The sequence below is a fragment of the Lingula anatina genome, chromosome 2, assembly GCF_051362555.1.
Source record: "Lingula anatina isolate TDL-2025a chromosome 2, LinAna3.0, whole genome shotgun sequence".
NCBI lineage: Eukaryota > Metazoa > Brachiopoda > Lingulata > Lingulida > Lingulidae > Lingula > Lingula anatina.
This window is the reverse complement of record NC_141768.1, coordinates 6110755-6126822: the sequence shown is the minus strand read 5'-3', so window position 1 is coordinate 6126822 and position 16068 is coordinate 6110755. Positions and strand designations below refer to the sequence as shown.

The following is a 16068-nucleotide window of genomic DNA, read 5'->3' as shown; positions in this document are numbered from 1 at the left end:
TTGAACAATTTTAGACATATTTTTATAAAATAGGCATGGGGAATGCATGTAAGAACATTAAAGTCAAATTTTATATTTGAAATATGATTGTAAAAAGGGGGCATTTCATATTCTCTGCATATGAAGTTATTTACGTAAAACGGTGGTAAGTGGTTTAAGACAGTGGTAAGTGACTTGAATTATACCCATAAGATTAAGTAACTCAATAACTTTTTTAGATTCTAGCACATTTAAAAAAATACATGTATCCTGTCCATCCCTTTCAAATTTAATTTACCAAAGAATGTATGGAAATGGATCCCTATCTTTTAGGTACTATATAAGGCTTTACTTAATCTAACTGAATTTAGTCAAGGAAACAGATGTAGCCAAGACCCTCAAGGGTAAGTAGAAATAGTCCGGGTGGCATGTTATGGGTGGTTATATTTAATTAAAAATTTTTGCAGAAGTCAGTTGGGTTTCATAACCTATTCTGACAAATACTTAGCCAGTTCTAAGACGTACTTAGTCATTCAAACTGATTACAATCCTTTATATAGCTTTTACTCCTGTATTCTCTGTGGAAAGACTACAGCATATTTTAAGGAAAGATATACTGCATGCTTTTGCTTTTGATATAATTTAATATACTCAGCTAATTTCAAACTTCATTAAATTATATTTTGCATTATTACATTAGCATAAGAAACAAACACAAATATGGCAGCACCATTATTTATTTATTTGTGAGTTTAAATCTGTTGTATTATAAAAGGATGTGTATAAAGCTAATAATGACTACCTATGATCATAATAAAAAATCCCTATATTATACAATATATTTTTACAATGTATATGCTGTTTTTACATTAGTTGACTTATATGTATCTTCACAATGTTAGCTTACAGTGCTCATACATGATTGTTATACTAATCCTATTTAGCATTTATTTGACTTAAAGTTTTACATCTATAGTATGTTGATTCTTAATCATTCCTACTAAGAGATACTTATGACAGAGAAACTCACTTTAAAATTACTATAAAATCACAAAACACAATTTCAACAAACAGTCCTATAAGCACATCTATTCATCATTAGTATTTACGATTAATTACAGGATTTTGGAAGAGGTAAATTCTCATCATGTTCCCTGCCTTTCAAAATTGAATCCCAAAATTATGCTAACATGTAAATAACACAAAAACAGTGTTAAACATTTCACATGCACTAAATAAACTTACACACACATTTGGGCTTCTTTTCATTTTAGGCACATACAATTCAAGGCACTGAAAAAATCCATTCAGAGCAAATTAAAGTAAAGTTGTTCACTGCAAAATTTACAATCCAGTGCTTTAAATATCAGCATTCACTGGAATTTTGTTCATCTGATACTGTGGCAAATGCTAAGTGTCACAATTTCCCATTACCATATACGCTGTGCAATATGCTGTAAAGCACTAAAATATACAATTAAAGATAATTCTTTACCTTTAAAACAATATATACCACATCACATCTAATACATACGATTACCAGAATATTTATAAAATTAAGAATATTTCCACACTTTTAATCACACAATAAATGTTGTTATTTCATGTTATGTGCAAACCTGTTACTTTAATAGCCCAGCAAATCTGAATTTTACTTTGATCTCAAAAATACAACAAAAAGAAGATATGTGCCCATAATTTTGCAGTGCATCTTTTCATGATGAATTCACTTCTCAGCATTTTTTATTCCCTGGCATATACATCTCTCTGACCACATTTTGTCTTATCCTATGAGTAATACCAGTTTACAAATCAACATATTTATTTCAGTATCTGACGGTACCCTTGGAACTATTGATCTTTTATTAGATGCACAGTCTAGTTTACTGTAAACCAAAACAAGTAGCTGTGAGCAAAAATTTAATATCATGATGCTGTTAATGTAAATCAATTTATAAAAGGTCATCAGACCACTTCAGTTACACAACTATAAATCAATTGCTATTAATGTTCTGTGAATCACTACTGACCGACAAACAATCAATGCACTGCTTTCTGTTTAAAAATGGTGTGGATCTGAAACAACAAGTTCTATAAATAACAGTTCTTTATGAATGGTTTCATAAAGAAGCCTATGCAAGTAATATGGTCAGTAAATCTGTAAAGAGACACAAATCTAGCAGGGGTTTCAGTTGAACTTCCTATTGCAGTGTACTCCTGAACACCAAAGAGTTGGTTACCTGAAATGCACCTTTAAGGAGAAAGGTGGCCAGTAGGAAGAATCTTGTTCATGGACATTATCAAGAATGTACCAATGACACTATGCAGAGGGCTGGCTGCCAGTGGGTCTTGACCTCTGTGGCCTCAAGTTCAAATCAAGCTCCCGTCTTACTATGGTACAGCTTGCAATGTTTACTGGGATACACCCAACTCCCTCCTGTCCTGTCAAACTGTTTATGTGATGTGTCCTAAAACGGCAGTCTCAACTGTTGTGCCTCAAATAAACAACTATGGTAAAATACCTGAAAATAATAAATATATATATGCTCAGGCATTTAGCAATAATAATATATTGCGAAATCACAAAATGGCTGTATTATGTCAAGAACATTATTTATCAATTGTGTCTGGCAATAAAACTGGTTTGCTAGTCGTAATCACTAAAAGATTTTATCTTAGATTTATGTCGACACAGGTGTGTAAAAAAACTTTGCAGTGACTCATGTTCTCCTTGGCAATATATTTCATAATGCTGTGCACAAGTATTCCCTTAAAACTCATTTAAAACTATTGAGAATGGAGGACATACACAGGAAATTGCTTGTGGCGTGTTGTGCATTATTTGGTAGCTGCTTTACAATTTTTATAACCGGTAGACTTAACTAGTTAGTTTGGGATGCAACCGACAACAATTTAAAAGAAAATGTGATAGAAGAATATATCTCTTTCATCTTCCCATAAACAGAACTATGACTACTAATTCAGTTTCTTGAAGCATATTATCTTTTCTTATAGATTGCACTCCGTGGTTGCCAAATCCATTGTATAAATGCAACATTATGAGTAACAGCGTTTGTGTAACAGTCTGCCTTAGAACAGCTCACATTCACAGACTACATTCATAAATCTTTTTCTATAAGCTGATGCCAACACAACTTCATGCTACGACTGTTTGTTTGCTATTCCAGAGCCTTTTTACTATAAAAAGAAGCCCTTCATTTTGGTTGGGAATTATGCTCATAAATCATTCACAAAATGAGCTTCATTGTTATCTCAGCTAATGTTTGGACAGGCGGAAACCATGGTTGCACTATGCACTGCTGCTTCTTTTTTTAATGACATTTTCCAGCACTTGCAATATGCAAAATTCAAAGGCTGCCACTGGTAATCTTGTAAACCCAAGTTACACAACCAAGCAAGATAGATTGCAAAACTTGAAAACTAATGTACCAACTGTAAACATATCAAACTTATCAAATCAAAAGATCACTCTCCACGGATCACTTATTTTAAGACTTAATGATTGCACCTGAGTATACATCCTTTTGACTAAAATAACAATTTATTCAAGGCTAAATACTATAAAATCCACTAACAATTAAGTTCCTATTCAGTCACCTATGCTTTCCCTCTTATACTTATTCTAGCTTGGGTAGCCATCTCCTACAAGGCACTAAGCCATATTTGCAATCTGTAAATGTCAGCCTTATCACACTAAAAATAACCCGTCGCAATATAATTCCATAGATTGAGTAAGAATGGCAGAAAAATATGGCCTCTAAAATATTAACTATTAGAAAGCAAAAACATCTAAATAACAACAAAGTGTTCTTGGAATAATGAGCAGATATGATTGCTAGCAAATGTTTGATCTAAATGTCAAAAACAGATGTGCATCATGAAGGGGAAGGGGGTGGATAATTGAAAACATAGATCATATGTCAAATAAAAGTAATTTGTCAATACATGTGTGGAGTGGCTGCCAAAATCATCAGACTGGCAAAGTGAATTAAAACAAGTCTTATGAGATATTGACACTGTGCAAATATTAAATATGCTGAAGTCTATAAAAAGAGCTCCAATATAGCTGTATGCTACACACACGTACAAGTTCTTAAAGCACAAGAAATCAATGACATGACCCACGCTGAATGAGAAGCCCTGATAAAAAAAAGACAATATTCAATTTCCTGAACAGAGTCAAAAGAAGAAGACATTTTACATATGGGAGATATCCATACTTCAAATGCTGATTATTGCCATTTGAAGGGAAATATCATATACTGGGACCTAAAAAAGGGCTCTACAATTGAATGAAATGGTAATTCCAGTCATTTTATGTCATTTTGATCACTTCAGGGGTTAATGAGAGGAGCAGGGGGTTATCAAACAGGTATTGACAGATCTCACATGAACTTTAATTGTTCATCATGCCTGTTAGAGCAGAGACGTCAATGGTATTTGGCACGCTTTGCTGTGGGTGGAGATCTACATTTGCACCACTGACAACAACATCAGGTTGATGTCCCCGTTTTTTTTTTTTTTTTTTTTTTTATTAATCCCCTGAAGTGATCAAAATGTGCAGAAAAATACGTATATGACTAGAAATTATCTTTTTATTTTATTTTAGGCCCCAGAAAGTGACATTCACCTCTAAGTAGTTATACTAAGAAAGAAAAAACATTAAGCCAAATGAATAATGTTTCCTAAAACCCTTGGGGGAAATAACATATGACAAATAAGGAATTTGATAACAATTTCTGACTGGTTTACAACAAATGTAAGACTTAACGAGCCTTGCATCATGGAAAATTAAACATATTCCACCAACACAAATGATGTCCTTTAAATGACCTCTAAGCCAGAAGCTGACAAAAACACTAGTGAATAAACTACACTTAAAGGGAGACATATTTTACAGCTGATAAACGGCAAATGATACATGCTCAAGTTGAATGACGATTGCCCAATCTATCTTTCCAATGCCGGCTTAAACACTTAGGAACAACACTTCCAAGCCAATATAGAACCGTTTTCTCCCAAATGAGTTGTTTTCATATTCAGTCCTGCTTTAGAGGTACAGAAATTACACACAAGGGGGATCAAAGCCAAAGCCACTGGGATATAGGCCATGCAAGCTTTAACTCCAGTTTCATTGAGAAAGGCATGGAATCCTCATTCCACAAACAATAGCTATGTTTGTCTGTGGCTAATAAAACTACTTTATTTAAGACCCTACCTGGTATCAAAGCCATTAGGCTTCAATGTCCTCCCTGAGTATCAGTGTTCTGTACTCTTTAATCCAGCATGTGCTCTGTAACCCAATATCATTGATTCAGAGAAAAGTTTACATAAGACTCTTAAAACTCATTGCCATTGCCCCAATTGTCAAGACACCCACCCCCTCCCCCCAAAGAGAATACAATCCTAGCATTTTGGAAAACTTCTGACATCTGTCTGTATGTCTATTAGACTAGATATACACTTAGCATTACCATTTTACTTTCCATCACTTTTTCTCAGCCACTCTGTGGTCAAGTGTTATCATTTGCAGACAACTGCAACATTACTGAACAGGACACTTCGAAGATATTAAAATGACAGGTAGTGTTTCAGGAAAAGTGAAAATATGAAATAATCATCGACATCCAGGTCACTAATTCTATATGCTACTTATGTCTGAAGAAGGATTAATACTGTTGTGACATTCTGAATCTAGCTGAAGACAACATTGTATCACTGTACTGCTTTTTAACCATACTGATTTCTAGTGAGAATTTTCCAAAAAAAAAATTGAATTTTAAATGATCTTTGAAAATTCTTGATCAGTCACTAAAGTTGTTTTCTATCCAATTTTATTTCTCTTAAAACAGTCATAGGAACATTCTCTCAAAAAAGTCCCAAAATTTTTAATAGCATCAAATATTCAAGTCTTCTCTGGTACACATTAAAGGCACATAATGATCGTTTGATATTTATATAGATTTTTACTTTAATTTGGGAGATTTTAACTCTATTATCTTCATCAACAAGATATACCATATCCCAAACTGTTCACTGACTTATGATCCAAAACCCCCTTCTTGTTAGTTCTTAGTATTAAAGTTGCTATTGTTATTGACATAAGTACTGAATAAATTTTCCTTGTGAAAGAAAAAATAAAAATTTTGAACAGAAATACAGGTTCATAGAGCTTATTTTCTCAACAGTTTCAGATAGGGCATACCTTGATCATGAAGGGAAGTTAGCTGAAATTTCCCAGAAAATTCTTATTTTTGCTATGTTAAGATCTAACAAGCAATGTACACCTTAAATTGATTCTTTTCCTGGAAGAATTCTTCATACACTGAACAAATATGACATGCATATCTAAATGAAGGTTTTAATCAGACTGGCATTTACCCCATTGCCATTATGAAGGCAATTTTTCTGTTGTTTAGAACAATGTGCTTGGAGCCATCTTTGACTAGTCTTAATGAGTGTCATGACATAAGTCTTGAATACTCATCATGGAAGATGTTGGTGAATTAGTACTGCTTCATTACATTGATAAGGTTCAATAACTGATCTTGGGAGTGAAATGCTTTCCTCTAGAGAGATATAATCTTCATGTATAGTAAATTGCAGAACAGGATAGCATAAAATTTATCTACCATTTAAAATTTAACTGAGTAAGACACATCGGTCTGAAAAAGATGGTTTTACTAAAAGATTTCTGACTTCTTCAAAATTTATGGTATTACCATGACCATTTGTTGTATAAATAAAACAATAAAAATTCTATAGATCACTGAAAAAAGGGGAAAAATTACATACCTATTGCTGTTCAATAAAAAGCTGGTTCATCATTGCCTCCAGAGCTTCTTATAGAACCCATCCTGGCTATAGGCTCCAAGTCATCAGCAAAGTCATGATCAGTGGTTTGCACACAACCATTTTTCTTAAGAATATACGGACTTGGTAAAGGTGTATGGCTGGTTCTGGAACTTATAGTGGCTTCACTGGTAGAAGAGCTGTCATCTCCATCCATATAGCCATTATAACCCGTGTCTTCTTCATCCTCATCACCCATTTCTGCTAGCTCTTTAGCTGAACAGGTGGGAGTATCCACTGGAACAGTGTTATGGAAGCGTGAGTAGTCCACCTGGTACTCGCCATTCTCCTTCTGGAATGTCACCAGGCGTTCAAAGCGATGGCCCCATAGGATTTCTCCTGGCAGGTATGAACTCCTGGCTTGTGTTGTCATTCCTGTGGACTCCACTATACCCTCTAGAATGACAATAAGTTCAAAGTTGTCTCTGTATAAGTCTTCTGCAGATATTTTCCAAAAGGGGCTGTTTTCATCTATGACATGGGTGACTATGAGAGGCCAGACCAGGAATAATCTATCCAAACCTGCATCAAAACCAAGGTTTATGTCAAACTGATGCAGAGGCATTACTTCGCCCTCCTTGGATAGTTTCTTTTTTATCATGGCTGCACGCACATGAGCTTCAACGATGTGCGATTTTCTCATGTCCCCTACACGAAACAGAAGGCACAACTGCCCATCACGTTTGCATATAACAGCATTTTTGCTAAACATGAGTGTTTCCGCTCGTTTCTTAGGCCGTGCCAATTTGGCAAATACAATGCCAGTCATCATGGCTTGTACGATAACCCCAAAACATGACTGCATCATCATAACGATAATGGCCTCTGGGCACGATGCTGTAGTATGGCGAGAACCATAGCCAATGGTGTGCTGGGTCTCTACTGAGAATAGTAGTGCAGTTGTGAATGAATACACTTCATTCACACATGGTTTCCAGTCGCTATCACCTTTCTGGTATGCTTCAATGTCTCCATGAGAAAATGCAATCAACCACCAAACCATTGCAAACACCAACCATGATAATACAAACCCCAAGACAAATATCATCAAACTATACCTCCATTTAATGTCAATCAGTGTGGTAAAAATATCTGCCAAGTAACGTCTTCGAAGTTTCTTAATGTTTGTATGCGATATGTTGCACTCTCCATTCTTGTACACAAGGCGACGCCGCATTCGCTTGGAATAACTTTTGGCCCCCCTGTGTAATAAAGGCCCGTTTGGAGACATAATCTGGCTGCGAGCAGCAAACTGCTGGTACGGATCTTTTAACTCGTTGTATGTGTTGTAGTCATCCAACTTGACTTTATTATTTAAACCATCTGTATCTTGATTTCCTAGATCATGTAAAGGTAATGCATCTCTTGATCTATCTGTATCGTTTCCTCTTTCTTCCATTTTACACTTCGATCACAGACACGGTATGTACATGCACTTCTGAAGTACTATGCAGTTTTCTGTGTTCCTTGCATAACCATCTCCTGTTCATACAGAATTTTTTAATGGATTTCCCCAGCAAAAGTAAACTTTTACTCCAGTACTGATGTCACGTCTTACTGATTGCAACACCTCAGTTGATCGCATCTGGCTGTCTTACATCACTTCTGCTTGATGCTCCTAAAAAGAAAAACAAACAGATACTCATTAGTTGAATGTTTTCAAACTCGTACATGAGCCGTACATGAGCCGAGAAAGTTCATGACTGATGCGCCTCTGGGAGAACTGATCAATAAAGATCAAAGAGGAAGAAACCACCAGTTCTTTGTGAGGAGACATCTTACTTAACAGATTACTGAGAGATGAAAATGGACATCTTTTCTCTTACCTCATTTGTGCATTGGAAAAAATAATGTGATATTGGGGATATTTAGTTTCATCTAAACGTTGAAAAATATTATATCCCGTTATGTAAATCACCAACACTAAGGAGTATTGGTGATCCACATAATGAATCTCCCAATAAAATCTCCTATACATGATACAAAACATCCTTAGCCTCAATTGCATTTTTCATTGTTAATCCCAGGAAAGTGTCTGAAATTCCTTGAAAAGCCTGTTCATTAAATCAGTGTGCTAGCTTCAAGAGAGCCAAAAATATATCTCATCAAATTTCAGTGCTATCTGTAAATTTTCCTTTACATTAGCCTATTTACCGTATATCAGTAATCCCCCTACTTACTTTTCTGTATCTAGATCATGGAAACAAAATCCGAATTTCCCCAGTAAATCAGCATACCTCTGCTTCCATTTGTTACATAATAAATTAACAAAATAAAAACGATGAAAGTATGAAAATGGAGCAGGTTAGGATCCTTAATGGCAGGTATAAGTCATTCCCTGGCTTGCAAATAATAGGTAAATTATAGGCCCGATTCTTAGAATGAACAGATCATTAGCATTCATACAGTGAGATAACGAGTCTTATATAATATAGTTCCAAGGAAATAAAAATTTATCACTGGCCTCCCCATAGTAACAGCGGCGAACTTTGAAACCTAAGTCAAATTAAAATGAATGACGTAAGACTGGGCTGGTAGAGATTTCGTCATCTATGCCTACTGTACGTACTTAAGGCATGATGGCTGAAAGAATTCAAAAAAAAAATCAATATCAGATAACGCAATGTTGCAATGTTGTTGTAATCTGATTTCAAACAAGTTTTGATATATTTCTAACAGTGACTCAGGATTAAAAGTCTTGTCAATTGTCATTGGCAACAAAAACTGTAGTCCGCATACGTAATATGTTTTATTGCACCATCTCACCTTTTGCATATGCAAGCAGCTTAAGTTGACATCATTTTCAGTGTCTTTTACTGTGCTATCATTTGCCATCAAATCTGAATGACCATACAAGAGCTTTATAGCTGTCTACAAAACTATGCTTGACAAGAAATACTTTACCCATTTTATAAATGTTTACTGCCTCTTTGCAAAATACTTAATAGGACTTAGTAAGGGTAGCAGCAGTAACAGTGTTTACTAACTCAGCAGCAGTGCCCATTTCTTAACATGTATCTAGGTTCAGTTGCTATAAAAAAAAGGATTAAGCAATAGCGGAACAAACTACCCAAAAGAGAACTGATTCATCCATACACCAGAGAGCTGATCTAAAACTACAGCTGCAATGCATGCTCCAGGGTAACTTACAGCGTTTCAATAAAACAGATTGATAAATCATGCTGGCTGCTTCACATGTAGTCCTTTGTAGTGTTTGGTATAATGTATTACTTGGGTTTCTATAAGGGTTTCCCATGTCTATTAGAGACAAGAGACATTCATGTCCAGTGAAATAATATGTTTGTTTCATAGGGACGGTCATTTCTTATACTCATTTTAAATGTGCCATGTTTCATGCCATGTACAAAGAGGAGCAAATTATATATATATATATATATATATATATATATATATATATATATATATATATAAAAGACTTATCACCTTGATCATCTGCCTAACCTGTTAACAGTAACCACCTGTTCATGAAATTGTGAATATTTTTCTAAATTGAATTGCAACGCCAAGGCAATAAATATATACATTACACTTCCTCTTGAAAGATCAACAGGAGCAATTTGCCGGTTGTTTTAGTCTGTATGAGTATTGCTCACTGCATCCTATCCTATCAGGTATTAAAATGTGGAATCAATCAAAAATACATTATGGTAATGCCAGACAGACAGAGGAGAACAATTGGACATCCTGATCTTTTAGTGCACTATGACTGAGGTTGCCTTTTCTGAGACTGTAAAAAGATCAACAGAAGTCATCAGAAAACCAGACAATAAATCCATGCTTATCTTAATAAATTTATGCTTATTAAAGTAACATTGACAAATTTTTTTAATAGAAGCAGGGGCCTAGTGCCAGTGCAGATCATCTGTCACTTGCAGTCATCGAAGAGTTACTGCAAGTTAATGTATTATACATATTTAACCTGTCTGTTTTACAACGTTAAAGATCACCTGTACTTATACATTACACAGTCACATACTGGTACACTATGAAATCAAAGCAATAGTTTTATATACATATAACACTGATTGTACAGTATTGTTAATCCTAACAAAACCTTGTCCTTCAACAACAGTGACTTTATAGCACAATCATGTATATGTGACCAGGGCTGTTTTCAAAACACCAACATATAGCAACATACAACTGCTAATACATTTGAATTGCAAAGTGGATTCATGGTTCTGGCATTGTATGCTAAGATTTAGGTGCAAAGAAAGGCATCAGGTACAAAGGCTGGCGTACATAAATACTCACTACGTGCTGTGAAGGTGAACATAACAGTCTGACCCCATCATCTTCTCACCTTCCAGTCTTACCAAAAGACTATATACCACTGAGAGAATAGGAATATATATATATATCACATGTATTAGGGTATCAAATTGTTTTTCTTATCTGTCTGGCATTACCACTAAATCAAACAATTAAGTATCCACAAATATTGCATACTTAACAACCAGACATACAGAGAGAGTGAAAACTTATGCCATGTTTCTACAAATTAAGCCATTTAAAGCACCATAAAATACTGCATGCAGATATGCTGTGATCTATCCAAGGACACTTAGCATGTTACACTGACAATTTAACAGACCTGACAGAAAGGTCTTAATGATGTTACCTTTACCTTTTACTCACTCATTGGTCTTTTCAACCAAGTAAGAGATTACCTGAGGAGAGTATCCTGCACTTCCAACTAGACTGCAAATAACTGTGATCAAGAATAGCCAACACTCTCAAGTTCACCTCTATTTAACTTGTGAAAATGATCCCTAAAACTTAATTTAAAGTTAGGCACACCTGAATTTTCATGCATGGCTGAATTTTGACGTGACAGTGATATAATCAACTTTCTTAAACTGCAATTCAGCCCTGTGAGACTATTCATACAAACAAAAGAAAAACTGCGGCCTCTTTGAATACCAACTTTGTAGTCCAGTCATGGATCTTCTTATGAAGAGCTCTGTGATCACCCACCTTTAGCCAGGGCTTTTTTGCCAGGATTTTTATTTAAAAAAAAACTGTGATCAACTTTTGAAGTTTATGATGTAAAATAGGAAACTTCACAGTGAATACACCTTTTTTTTCAAACACACACCAAAAGCTTTCAGATGCTAACAAAATCAACATGTCTTATTATGAAAAAAAAAAAAAAAAACAGTTTGACTCTAAAGACATGCAGGTGTTATGCTGAACTTCCTAGTCTGGGAATTCTTAAATCTATGCAAATTTGCAAATTCATAATTGGAAAAAAATTTGCATTAAAGAAACTTTGATGGCATGAAGCATCCTATATATTCTGTTGGCTAGTTTTTAGAGCAATGCTTAGAATACTTTAACTTGAATCTCCTAGCAATGTGCATCTACGTGTCATCTTATCGAGCTTCATGCACCTTTCGTGAGACTCACATACTTATTTAGGTGCCTCGTTTCAGAAGTAACTTAGCTTCCTTTACATTTAACGTTCCACACATGCGCAATAGCATTTTCTCATGGTGTGCAGTTACACATCTTAAATGTATTTTACTCTTTCGATCTTGGCAGTGTTGCATGTGCTGTATGTACAACCTATGATGTACACCATATCAGCCTCGGTATTTAGTTACCTCCACTAACACAGAAGGTTATGTTTTCATCGACATCACTTTGTTAATTAGTGGCCAAGATATTTCCAGGTTTTCACAAACTGTGATTGACAAAAATTTACTGCATGACATGGGGAAAACTTTGGATGCACTGTAGGTCTAGAGGACCTGCACTACAAGAAATCTGCAGGTCGGATCGGAAGTTTCCCTTGTCTGTTACAGTATAGCTAAGCCAGTGTCCCACCTTAATGAGATCAGGGCTCTGTATCTCGAAAGGTTCGCTGTGTTGTGCATGTGCGCAAGCGTCTTGATTCCATAACTCGCCCATACTCGTCCCATATAATACATTGTAGCCTCTGTTTGATATAGCGATTCGCAATACGCAATGCTTTTGAGATACGGGGCCCAAGTCTCTTATTGACCAGAGCATCCACTATTTCTCAGAAATGCAGATTTACAACTCTCCTGTTTCTTACAAAACATGTGACAACCATTTACTCTCCACAATTTTAAAGTTGGCTTGCTGTTTTATATTTTTCAAGCTTGTTCCATATTTAAATTTGCAAAGTTCACAACTGCATGCCCTGTATCTCATCTGATACCCAAAATATAAATCTACATTAAAAAAAGATGAAGAATCCAGTGACAGTAATACTTAACCGATGCACACTCACTTGCTGAAGTTCTTCCAAGAATAGATATAATTATGCACACTGCTAGTACAATTGTTCTAGGAAAATTTATTCCAAAGCTACTTCATGGTCATACTACATCAAATTTAAGCCTATTTAAAAGATGGATGATATATATCAATCAGAGCAATCTGTAAGCCATTATATACTATAACTGCTCTATGATCAAAACAGACTATGCTATCACATTTTTATCCAGGTACCATGTAGCAAATTAAGTCAATGCCAATTCAAGTGCTGTGATATCAGAGTTGTAAAAACAAGAGATTTAGATAACACACAAATTCACAGAATGTAAGGGTGGCACATATAGATGAAATATCTTTACCTCCAGTAGACCTCTGACTAGTTTATCCACATTCCAACAGCTTTTGTTGCAGAATAAAGTGGCATTACCATTGTTCAAAACAAAGTATACCCTTCACTTTTCACTTAGTAAAGATGAGGATGCTGACTAAGTTTTCTCCAATCAGGGATTTCGCAACAAACTGCATGACTTACTTGACTTATTTGAGGTATTTCCCAACAGTGTGCAGTTTATATGCTACGAGTTCTAAATAACCTAGTTTACTCTTTAAACCAGAAAGACAACTTCAATATTTTGAATTAATATTTAGTCAACATTTCACCAAATGACGAATGGAGTTATGCTCAAAATCATGAAACAAGCTTTGCTATATATTTCGATCTATCTCCTTAATCCTGAAGAAATGTCACTATAGCAACTGGAATGCTGTCAGAAACTCACGTAATTGTTGGTATATTTAGGTCGTTTAGGACTTATTGATATCAAAGACAAGCTGATCATTAATTTGAGAAAAAGTATCCTGTCACTGTATATCTGATCTTTCCTGTCTGAATATCAATTTACAGATGCAAACCCTTATCAGGGGTTATAATGATTAACGCAATTCAATCTGAAATCTCTGTGTACTAGTATATGTGTGTGTTCATTTGTGTGTGTGTGAGTGTGTGTGCTTGAGTGTGTGTGTATGTACACACATATGCATGTGTGTGTAACCCTCAATTGTGGTTACATATGTATATGTATCTTGGCTAACTCAAAATCAATATATTTTAAGCACGATCATACAATCATAGAATGCATGTACCTATTGTTCAGGGCATTTACGGTGAACTTACATGAAAGTTACACACCTGCAATACACTAAACCGTAAATGCAGTCATTAATTCAAGTATATATCACTTGTAGTTGTACGAGGTCAAATCTTTACCTTGTGATAATGCTGTGCGGCACGCGGTGATATTTCATATTTCTATACATATCAGACAAGGATAAATGAGTTTTTAAGGTAACAGAAAGTGAGAGGAAAATAATGTAATATGACTTGTTGCCCCCACAATAACCTTATTTGATTATAGCAATGCGTTATGGCCTAACTTACATGTACCAGTAGTTACTGTTGAAACTTATGAGCGAAGCCCTGATTTAATATTATATAGAGGCCATTTTACTACAGATCAACAGAAGGATTATCACTTATTTTTCATGAACAATCTTGAAATATCATTTAGATATTTAAGCTGCTTACCTTTAAATATCCATATAATAAGACGTGTGTCTACGTTAGTGTAGTAATGGACAACAGGATATTTTTGATTACAGGCGGAAGTGACTGCTTACTCTCCAATCCAATCATCACGGAGTACACACAATGACCTCGCTTACAAGCGGTGAGTCACAGTTATCCATTTCAGGTGCTCCTGCTTAAAAGAGGCGGACTTTTGGAAAAGTATATAAAAAATTATTTTATTTTAGGTTCACCGTATTTAAGTGATTCCAATCCCAGTCGTGTGAGCCTTTTGCAATCCTCAGACAAAACAGAGAATATGCTGTATTGTGATAGCGGCGTTGTTGTGCTGAACTCTTCTCCTCCAACGCAATTTCTAAGTAGGCTACCCCTGCCCCCTCCCCATACCAGGTCGTTTTGCACCCAAACCGAATAATAATATAGAGGTGCATTTCACAAGCTGAAATGTCACAAGTCTTTAAAATCAGAATAATGAAACTGAATGAATTCAAAGTTGTATTCAATCTTTTGTAAAAGAACGTTTTGTGTGTACAGAAAAAAATCCACATGTAGGCCTAATTTCTATCATGCTCTATTATATATGGATTAGTAAGAAGCATTATAAACGGGATTTTCTGTAACATGCACGTATGTTCCGGTAACGTATGCCCCGGGGAATTGTATTGTGTTTCAATGTATTTTGTGGCGATTTTGTTATTGTTAATTATAGCTGACGTAAGGATGGCTTTATAAATATTTTAACTGTAACACGGGAGGCTTTGTGTCAATGTAATGGATGTTCCCCGGAAAAATGTCCAAAAAAGATTAGGCCCCTATACCTGTAACAAGGTAACAAGGGGTTTTATGTTGTCAAATGAAACATCTATAGTGTATACTTTGTCATTTCTGACAAAAATCTTGCACCACGAAAAAAAAATAGTTCATTTAAAATGCTTTTTTAGGCCCACTGTCGGTGTGTTTTTTCCTTTTATGATATTCAGTGACAAGCAAACTAAAATTACACACACAAAAATAATAATAAAATAAAATAAACGCTCTATACAGAAGATTATCACGTTTTTTTTTTTGTTTTTTTTTTACAATCTTATACTTGTAGGAAAAGAATTAAAGAACAAAACCAGTGCTGATCGAATTTTTAAAGTGAGTAAAACGCTTTTTTAGGAATGACAGGCCTCGCAATGGCGGATTTAGAGGGGGGGGGTCAGGGGAGTTCGGATCCCCCCTTCAGTCTCTGAAAAAAATTACACTAATTTCCCCTTTTGTAATTAGAATTTTGACTAGCTGATTTATGGTTCTAAACCGTACCAAATGGTTTCGTTCGCCCTCTACAATACCAAACATTTTAGGGACTGAACCCCACGCCA

The 16068-nt window shown here is 35.2% G+C and overlaps 1 protein-coding gene across 3 annotated transcripts; it reads right to left on the bottom strand.

Annotated features, from left to right (window-relative positions):
- Positions 1 to 700: 700 nt before the first annotated feature.
- On the bottom strand, positions 701 to 14892 carry LOC106161948 (G protein-activated inward rectifier potassium channel 3-like). 3 transcript variants are annotated; one of them, XM_087003023.1, is made up of 3 exons: positions 14705 to 14892; positions 6796 to 8470; positions 701 to 2501 (listed from the first exon to the last, which is right to left on the bottom strand). In XM_087003023.1, the coding sequence occupies exon 2, from the start codon at positions 8249 to 8251 to the stop codon at positions 6806 to 6808; it is 1446 nt and encodes a 481-aa protein (XP_086859149.1). In that variant the 5' UTR covers positions 8252 to 8470; positions 14705 to 14892; the 3' UTR covers positions 701 to 2501; positions 6796 to 6805. The 3 variants fall into 3 exon arrangements, with proteins under 3 accessions (XP_086859149.1, XP_086859150.1, XP_086859151.1); XM_087003024.1 differs by lacking the exon at positions 14705 to 14892 and adding an exon at positions 11544 to 11693; XM_087003025.1 differs by lacking the exon at positions 14705 to 14892 and adding an exon at positions 9033 to 9091.
- Positions 14893 to 16068: the final 1176 nt, after the last annotated feature.